The 10001-nt window shown below is 39.9% G+C and overlaps 2 protein-coding genes across 2 annotated transcripts; both read left to right on the top strand.

Annotated features, from left to right (window-relative positions):
• Positions 1-6214: 6214 nt before the first annotated feature.
• On the top strand, positions 6215-6769 carry LOC131633331 (uncharacterized). The gene has a single exon (XM_058904050.1). The coding sequence runs from the start codon at positions 6215-6217 to the stop codon at positions 6767-6769; it is 555 nt and encodes a 184-aa protein (XP_058760033.1).
• Positions 6770-7639: 870 nt separating this feature from the next.
• Positions 7640-8638, top strand: LOC131633330 (uncharacterized). The gene has a single exon (XM_058904049.1). The coding sequence runs from the start codon at positions 7640-7642 to the stop codon at positions 8636-8638; it is 999 nt and encodes a 332-aa protein (XP_058760032.1).
• Positions 8639-10001: the final 1363 nt, after the last annotated feature.

The raw sequence follows: 10001 nt of genomic DNA, 5'->3' as shown, positions 1-10001 counted from the left end.
AAGTTCTTTCTTTTTCATCTTACTATTTTTATTATATTGTTCTCTCTTCCAATTACGTTTTTAATATTTCTCTTCTTATATAATCTCTTCTCTCTTCTACTCTTTCTTTTTTCATCTTCTCTAATCTTTCATCTTTTTTCTTCTTTCTATTTTATTATAATGTTTTTGATACTGTTTTATGCTACTATTTTATATTTTTTATTCCATTTTTATCTAATCTTATTTTTGTATATTAAATAGAGAGTTGTTATCCAAATATGATGAATTTCGTTGTTAATTGATAACGCATAAATGACTAAATACAAAATTATGTTGTCATCTATATGTATATGTATGGCTCAATAAATTTTTGTAAGAAAACCGAACCAACCGAACCAATCTAAACCGCATTGATTTGGTTTGGTTTGGTTCGATTTTATTTCTAAAAGCCAACCGAATCAAACCAAACCGCACACTTTTTTCTCTTGCAGTTCAGATGATTTTTTAAGTAAAAACCGCCCAAACCGCACTGCGAACACCCCTAGTTTAAACTAGATACAATTTAAAAGTTTAATATTTATTTTTCGATCAAATAAATGATTTTTTAAAAAAAATTGTTTAAATATAAAATATTTTGTTATATTATTAGTATTAAATTGATATTTATGTTTATAATTACTTATAAACTTAATTTTTTAAATAATATAATTATAAAAAAAAGTTTATATATTAGAATATAAAAAAGATTTTTTATTACTAAAATAAATTTTATATTAAAATATAAAAAGAAAGTTTTTATATTAAAATAAATTTTATTCATTAAACAATTTTTTTATTTTGAAACCGATAGAATAACATAATTTAGAGAATTTTTTCATGAAAACGACCATTTCATGTAAACAATACTAATTGTGTTGCGTACGAATTTTCCCATTGTGTATAGTAGAGTACACTGTACAAGTATGAATCTTGAGCACCGTTACGAGGGAATCACGCACGCTGTCCCATTTCTCAAGAGAGTAGTCTCTAATTTTTCGTTTCCTGTGACGGACATGGTCAGTAGGCGAGGCGAGTAAAGTTTTTTCATACCTTGACTGACTCTGAGTTGAAATACTACTACAACCGGAAATTCTGACACCTTTGATAACGTGAAAACTGAAAACATTTTATCATTGAACTGCATAAAGAGAACACGATATGGACAAAAAGGGTCTTGTTCTTTTCTCTCTTCTAATCAATCAACACATGCTTTTGACTTTTGGGGTTCATAAATTTACCCACACTCATATTATTATCCGGTAGTTCCTTCTCATTCTAAATTCATATTCTTCTTTCTCTATGTTAAGTTCTCCCTTGGTACTCAACAAAAAATCAATAAACATATTGATTTTTATTAATCCTACTATTTGGAGGTAAGAATAATAATTATAGAGATAAAAGGTAGTGTACTAACGGTATAAAATAGTTATACACTCTCATTCAATAAAAATTTATAATTTAATCATATTATATAATTCATTTAAAAATAACAGTATGATATGATTTGACACTTAACATTTGACACTTAACATGATTATAATTGGTTGACGGTGTAAAATATAATTATAACATTTGTGTTTTAGTTTGTTCAAAAAAAACATTTGTGTTTTAGTTTGGTACAAAAGAGAATTGTTCACAATACCTTTTAGATTGATTTAAAAATAAATTATTTGATTTAAAAATAAATTTATTTGTGGTTCGATTTGATTTTGAATAATTAGTTAAAAAATCGATTGAGTTTGATCTAATTTTATGCGATTTTATTTGAACCGATTTTTCGATATTCAAATTACAAATTATATTTTTTTATTAATATTATAAAAACACAATAAAATATTTGATTTTATGTAATATATACCATATTAAAATTAATACGTCAACGCTCAATTATGGTTGAAACAAATGAAATACAATAAAAATAGATTAAATTAAATTACTAAATATTATTTAAAATAATAAATTAATGTAATTTAATCATACTAATATAAATAAAATAAGTATAAGAATATAGAGTAGTGCTATTTATTACAAATAAAATTGAAAAAAAGCAAGAAAATGCACACATGTTATAATGATAGAGCATAACTTTATATTTAATTCCTTTTTAATAGGGATTATAGGCTAGTCGTGGTAATGAATGGTTGAGATTGACTTGTCTTGTTGTTTTTATGTTTTCTTAATAATAATCATTTTCCTAAAATATAGGCATGAGGTTCGGTTAGGTTTGAAAAATTATTTCGAAACACAATTTGGTCAGAATAAATTTCACAAAATAACATCCAAAACACATCAAATTTATTTTTTTTATATATATTTGCAATTTTATTTGGCTTAAATACATAACCCGCTAATGTTAAGAAGAAGATGGTGTGTCATCGGATCATTGGGTGTCATTTATGGAAAATACTTCTTTAGTGTTTTATTCTTTTCTAAAAAATCTCTTAGAGGATATCTAGTAATGAACAAGGTATATTCGAAAGCAAAACCACCATATAAGACACTTGGTAATGAGGAAAAATATGACAAACACTCTCCATCTAAAACCCACATTTATTTGCCAAATATTCAACCAGTTAAATGATATCCTCAATTTGGCTTGCGTTGCAGGTCAACTTTATATATGTATTGGAAAATTTTACACATCAACGCCTCACTGAAGTACAAAATATAGAATCAATATCATTCATTCAACTTTTCATTGTATTTCCTTGTCTAGAATAGGCAACATGTTGTTCCATCTTAAGAGGAAGGAGTTGGAAAGTGTCACTGCAAAAGAACGAATAAGACTAGATTACCAGAAGGAGAGAGCCTCCCTCATCTTTCTCCATAAGTAAAAATCTTGCGAAAGTCATCATAATAGGAACCAACTAGCCATCAAACGTGAAATACCAACTTACCAAATGTTTAGTAACCAATGTCAATTTTGTCACTTGATCTATGGAGAAAATTCCTAGAATAGACATTTAGGTTGCTTGTCACTCATTGGATTTGCGCATAGAACATCCTCTATGAAGCCTAACATAGAATAATTACACTACTTGATTATCAAATGTTATGTTGGTGAGAAGTCAAACATTAAGTGGCACGTGTGAATCGATTATTAGAAATTCAATAGAGCATGTTCTAAATATGCTTATCCTTGTCCTAATATAAACAAGTTGATGGATATCTCGTCTGACTTCAAATTATTCTTTTTCATGGGCATGTATTACGACTACAACCATATTCTGATAGACCCAAATAACACCGCTAAGACAACATTCATGATTGAAGGAGGGAAGACTAAGTTGCATTTGGATGGCTAGTACTTGGTGTATTTGATTAGTTAGAAACGGTATTATTTTCCGGAAAGATTCATGGAGCGTCCTTAATACGGTATGGGCCATTAAGACGTTAGTGTGGAGATGGTCTTTCATGGGGGAGATTACTTACCCCAATTGCAATTTCTACGATTTTTGTAAGGATCCAATGTATTATTTATCGTAGGGTCAATTGGTTGGTAATGTCTTTTTGTCGAGTTTATCTCGTTATTGTGTAACAGGTTTTGAGAATCCTTAGTTCTCCATCTAATATATCTTGCTTACACAAAAAAAAATTCATGATTGACGTGGAAAACTTTTGTTAAAAGGTGATGCCTTACGGTCTAAAAAATGCGGGAGAAACATACTAAAGATTGATGAATGTGATCTTTAAATACTCGGTCAATAACATGATGGAAATATTTTTTTTTTTGGAAAAGCCAAAATGACATGATGGAAATATACATTGGCAATATGATAATGAAGTTTGGGAAAGAGACAAATCACAGTGCTTACAAGGAGGTGATGATTGAATTTGATTCACAACTAGTCACATTATAGATCAAGATAGAGTATCAAGCCAATGATGCATTGATATGATTATTGATTTAATTTTAGACAATATAAATGTTTAAGTTAGAAGTTTAATTTATTTTAGTTGGGATTTTATTATTTAGTTGGCCTTTTTAGGCATTAGGCATTGTACTCTATCATCCATTACTAAGTCTATATATGTACTCTCATTGAGAGAATTGGAATTGTGAATCAAATAAAAAATGTATATTTTAGCATTCTTTCCCCTTTTAATTTAGGAACCCTAGTGTTATAGCTTTGATAAGAAAAATCTTCCTATCAATTGGTGCTTTCATTTCGAACTCATTACTGCTAAATGGGGTTCTTGTGGAATCTTTATGGAGTAGAAGAATCATCTTGGTGGATCCTTTCTATTGAAAAGTATTTTAGAGCCAAAAATTTTATGGAGGATGAGGAGAAGAGGAAGGTAGCTTCAATGGCAATTAGAGGTTGTGTTCTTAAATGGTGGCTATGGAGAATTCAACCTCATCAATCGATGTTTTGGAATAATTTCACAAAAATATTTGTTTGGAATTTTAAACCCAAATGGAGACACTCTTTCATGGAATTAGAGGAAGAAATATAAAAGGATGAGGAGCCATATCTGATTATCGAACCAGATCTATTTAGAAAACAACCAAAGCAACTCAATTGGTATGAAACACAACAAAATCTGAAACCTTCATCCATTTTGAAACACAAAGACACACATGTGCCTTCTTTTTCACCCTTTGTAGAAATGAAAAATTTGTTATCAGTAACAACTATCATGGAAGAATCTCATACCAACAACAAATATTTTAACGTTGAAGTCAACTTTGTGATTCCACCAAAACCTCCAGACGATGAATCAACAATCAATTTCCCTATTCTCTAACGTCTTCCGTTATGTTGAAAGAGGCGAAATCAACTGTTATGTGGGATTCAAATTTTGCAGTACCAGATGTCGATGAGGATGAGTCATCGTTCCAACTTGCTTTGACGAATCCGAATGACATTATTCTAACAAGGGAGTATTTACCTATGAAGCTTGTTCAGAAATTTGGAATTGTAGATGTTCAATTTTTTCGTCCCATTCCGAATGAGTATTTGTACTCAGTTGAATTGAGAGGCATAATGCAATTTGGAAGTAGTAACACTGTTGTATTTAAATGCGAGTTGCCGGTGTTATTCATATATTCCAGTTTGAAACCAAGCAGGGAGAAGAAATCCGTGTAGCTCTTCAAACACACATAAACCACGTAATGCTGCTCCGATATTCCAAAACACGGTCTTCTCATACTAGATCATTATATAAAGAGATGTCTACTAATTTCGAGCCTCAGAATATGGAATTCAATGAGAAACGTGTTCAAGAATTAACACAAGTTGTTGAAGATTCTCAAAGAAAAGTTGATCAATTGCCGGAAAGATTGCACGAGAAGCAAAAATAAGCAGATGAGGTGTTTCAAGAACTAGAATGCTCGAAAGAATATTTATCAACTTTGGAGCATAGTCTTGCAAAAGTTACAAATGACAGGGATATGATTTTATCACCATGCGATGAAAAAGATACGGAACTTTAGGTTAAAATTCTAGAGAAAAGGTGTTTGGAAGCTGTTCTGGACTGGGCTGAGATTCGGCCCAATCTACTTTCGGCCCACTAAACCTTAAAGGTCCAAAGCATCCCTGAACCCATAAAGGGCAAACAGTGCTCGTCTCCTCGAGGTCTCGACGACACTGGAGCAAGCTATTTGGTGCCCGGCATGAGTGCTCCCCGCGAGCACCCCACCTGACGAGGACTTACCTCCTCACCTAGACCCAAGTATGTCAAGCGTGCTCCCCGCGAGCACCTGCTCCGCCGAGGACCATTCTCCTCGTAGGGTTCCTTCACATACAACCCACCAAACAATACGGAGTCCACGTGGTCCCTAAAAGATCGCGTCTCCCTTGAACTTCGGAGTGGTTGACCAGGACGGAGAGCACTCACGCATCTCCAATATTTTCGCCTAGGAAACATGGCAATCTCCAAATTGGGCCTGGGAATCCAGTCCAGTAGCAAGATCATGGCCCAACGCTGGGGGCTATAAATATCCTCTTTCACTAGATGGTCAGGTATTCATTCTCTTCTAACCTTTAGCTCGTACTTGCACTCTGATTGCTCATCTTCTTACTTTGGCATCGGAGTACCTTACAGGTACACCCCCTCCACTTCTCAAATATCTAGTTCCGTGCAGGCCTTGACGACCCGTCTGATCAGGTACGATCAGTGGCGCCGTCTGTGGGAAACTAGCTTCCCCGTCTTTAACAAACAAAGAACAAAGCAAATTCATCCTGCGATCATCATGGCCAGAAACAACAACAACAACCAAGTTCCCGATCCCTTCCACCTCGATCCACTCATTCATGCTGCCATAGCTAACGGGCAGAATCGGAACCGACGGGAAGGACAAGAGTCCAATGCTGACGAGCAAGGGAGGCCAAGGCATGAAATCTCTCAACCTGCCAGAAACGAGCAAGCTCAAATCCAAAACAACGAGGCTGACTCTAAGGACGGGCATCCCACTTCCTCCTTCACTCATACCTCCCAAAGACAAGAGACCCAGTATGAGAACAACCATGAGCAAGTCGACATCCCCGAGGATGCCGACCCTACGACCGTTCTCCTGCTCGCGGCTCTAAAAAAGATCAACCGCCTCATTCAACAACAGAGTGAACGAATTGATAAGCTGGAAAGGAAGCGACGATCACGATCTCCCCTGTGGAGGCACTACCGATCACGCTCTTCCTCGTCCTCACGCTCCCCACCGAGGAGGCATCGCCGACGTTCGCCCTCATCTTCACGCTCTCCGCCTAAGAGGTATCGCCGCCGAAGATCCAACTCCCGCTCCCCTCGATGAAAGGACTCACGAAACCAGAAACCCGAGGAGGCGGAGACCAGAAGCCTCTCCCCCGAGCAAAGGCATCGGGGCCCCGCCAAAACTGCTGTGAAGGATCGCGAACATTCCCCTCCCGAGGAAAACCGCTGAGCTTCTGGAAAAACACAAGGAAAGCATCACTGAAGCCCTCGGCAAAAATACGACAACCGTGGAAAACACTCAGTTTCCCCTGGTCCAAGCGACGAGGACAACTTCCGCAGCCCTTTGTCGGAGGACATCAGGAGAGCCCGTCTACTCAGGTGAATGGAAAAGCCCCCAACTCTGGACCTCTACGACGAGACCACAAATCTTGACGACCACATCCAGAGAATTGAAGCCGTCATGGACTACCACGTGGTCCGAGGATCTATCAAATGTTGGATCTTTCCGACCACACTCAGGAAAGGAGCGATGACCTGGTACAGGAACCTTCCTCCCAACTCCATTCGCTCTTGGCCAGAACTCAAGAAACTCTTCTCAAACCACTTCATAGCCTCTCGCCGGCAGTCGAAGTCTGAAGCGACCCTCGAGGCCGTAATTCAAGGGGCCAACGAACCTCTCTGAGAGTACCTCGACAGGTTCAACAAAGAGGTTGTTCAGGTGCAGACAAATGATCACATGAAGAGATATCTCCTGGAACGAGGACTCCTCCCTGGGAGCGACTTCAAGAAGGCCATCAAAATCGAGAAGGTACGCACCATGGACGCCCTCCTCCTCAAAGCCCAAGCCTACATCGCCTAGGAGGAAGGCGAAGCGGCCGTGAAGAAAGGCTCGAGAGGAAATGACGCTACCTGTTGCTCGAGTCAAGACTATTCTCTTTCTCGCCGAGGCAACGAAAAGATAAAGGACGACATGCCCCGCGACGCAAAGGAGCAAAGAGGACCAGCTGGCCGTTTCAATGACTACACCCCACTGATCGCTTCACGCGAGCGCATTCTGGCCGAGTGCAAAAGCACAGAGTTCAAAAACTCTAACGTCCGGCCCCCAAAGCCAAACACCACCAGACTGGGGACCGACATGTCCAAATACTGCAAGTACCACAAGAGTCATGGGCATCTAACCGACGAGTGTATACACCTGAAAGATGCCATCGAGACCCTGATTAAAGAAGGACGTCTCTCTAAATACACAAAGAAGGGAGAGACTTCCCGGAGAGAAGGGCAAGGGAATTCGGACGGGGATAATTCACTAGAGGACGGACCACTACAGGTTGCTCTATCCGTCACCCGACCAGAGGATTTCCTACCATCCGTCGGGGTGACCACCACTCTAAGCCCGTGGGAGGGATTCCCGACCGCCATGGTCATCTTCAACGGAGGAGACCCAGGCTCTCTCACAATCAGATCGATAAAGAGGAAGTTTGACGAGCTAATCAACGCCAACTCAGACCTCGGCCCAACCCTCCAGAAGTTCAAAGGGAAATCAGAGCTGATAACCTTTTACCTCGAAGAGCTCCCCGGCGGAGCACCAAATGCTACAACCCCCCTGCTCGTCCGAGCAAGGATGACTAACTTCGACGTCCGTCGGATCCTGATCGACGAGGGTAGTTCGGTTGACATCATGTACTCCCACCTCTTTAAAACCCTCAAGCTTGACGACTCTCACCTCACTCCATACGTGGGTTCCGACCTCCAAGGCTTCAACGGAACCACCACAAAACTTTGGGGTTACGTTGAGCTGATCGTCACGTTCGGGGAGGGAGAAGCTTCCAGACAAGTCAAGACACGCTTTTTGGTCATCGACTGCAAAACTCTCTTCAACTATATCATCGGACGACCCACCCTGGCCGAGCTCACAGCCGTCCCCTCAACCGTGGATCTCAAGATGAAGTTTTACACGAAGAGAGGATGAGTAGCCACCATCAACGCCGACATCAAAGCGGCCAGAAGAATATTCGACGCGTCGATGAAAGGACTACAGTTGATCTCCCCTCCTTCCAACGCCAACAAAAAGCCACAGGCCGAATAGAAGCCAACTCGAGAAGACCCACAGCCTCCGATCAATGTCAGCTCGATCGACCTCGATGCCCGTTTCACAAAAGAGGAATTGAAAAACGGCGAAGAACCATATCCGGGGATAACACATCCCATCCGACCAATTCCGGAAGGTGACTTCGAGCTTGTTCCACTAGGTGATAACCCCGACAAAGCGGTGAAGATCGGCAAAGATATCCCAGACCTAGCGAGGAAGCAACTCGTAGCGTGCCTTCGAGCCAACGCAGATCTGTTCGCCTGGAGCGCAGCTGAAATGCCCGGACTCGACCCCGAGGTTGCCTGCCACCACCGCTCCATTGATCCAGCTATGAAGGCAGTAGTTCAACGTAGGCGCAGGTAGTCTCCCGAGAAAGAAGAGGCTGCCGAGAAAGTAGTAAAAGACCTCCTAGAGGCAAATTTTATTTCCGAGGCCAAGTATTCAACTTGGCTCTCAAACTTGTACTAGTTAAACAATCTAATGGAAAATGGAGAATGTGTGTTGATTATACCGATGTTAATATGACTTGTCCCAAAGATGCTTACCCTTTACCTAACATTGACAAGCTGGTCGACAACTCGGCCGGTTATAAATTATTGTCTTTTATGGATGCTTACTCAGGTTATAATCAAATCCCCATGGCGAGATGCGACAAGCAGTGCACGACGTTTATGACTGAGTCGGGGAACTATTACTACAACGTAATGCCCTTCGGACTCAAGAACACCGGTGCCACCTACCAGCGGATGATGAACAGGGTATTCCGAGGAGAGATCGGGGACACCCTCGAAGTGTACATGAACGACATGATCGTCAATTCCCGGGAAGACACCGACCACACCACGCATCTCGAACGGGTATTCGAGCAAGCCAGAAACTGCAAGATGCGATTCAATCCGGAGAAGTGTACCTTCGGAGTTCGGGCAGGGAAATTCCTTGGGTTTTATCTGACCGAGAGAGGAATAGAAGCCAACACGGACAAATGCCGAGCAGTCTCAGAACTCCCGACACCTAATAACAAAAAATCAATCCAAGTCTTAAACGGGATACTCACTGCGCTATCTCGATTCGTCGCGAAATCCGCCCAACACGCTCTCCCATTTTTTAAACTCTTACACAAAGAAGCGACATTCGAATGGTCGGAGAAATGCGAGCAAGCGCTCTCCCACCTCAAACGAGTCCTCTCGCAACCGCCCGTTCTAACCCGACTAGGAAGCGACGAGTTACTGTATCTCTACTTAGC

Source organism: Vicia villosa, unplaced genomic scaffold, assembly GCF_029867415.1.
Source record: "Vicia villosa cultivar HV-30 ecotype Madison, WI unplaced genomic scaffold, Vvil1.0 ctg.001112F_1_1_1, whole genome shotgun sequence".
NCBI lineage: Eukaryota > Viridiplantae > Streptophyta > Magnoliopsida > Fabales > Fabaceae > Vicia > Vicia villosa.
Note: the sequence above shows the minus strand (reverse complement) of the source record. Positions and strands in the feature narration are given on the sequence as shown.

Bases quoted from the DNA above. Each gene is read 5' to 3' on its own strand.
- LOC131633331 (XM_058904050.1), top strand. From the start codon at position 6,215: ATGGCCAGAAACAACAACAACAACCAAGTTCCCGATCCCTTCCACCTC.
- LOC131633330 (XM_058904049.1), top strand. From the start codon at position 7,640: ATGCCCCGCGACGCAAAGGAGCAAAGAGGACCAGCTGGCCGTTTCAAT.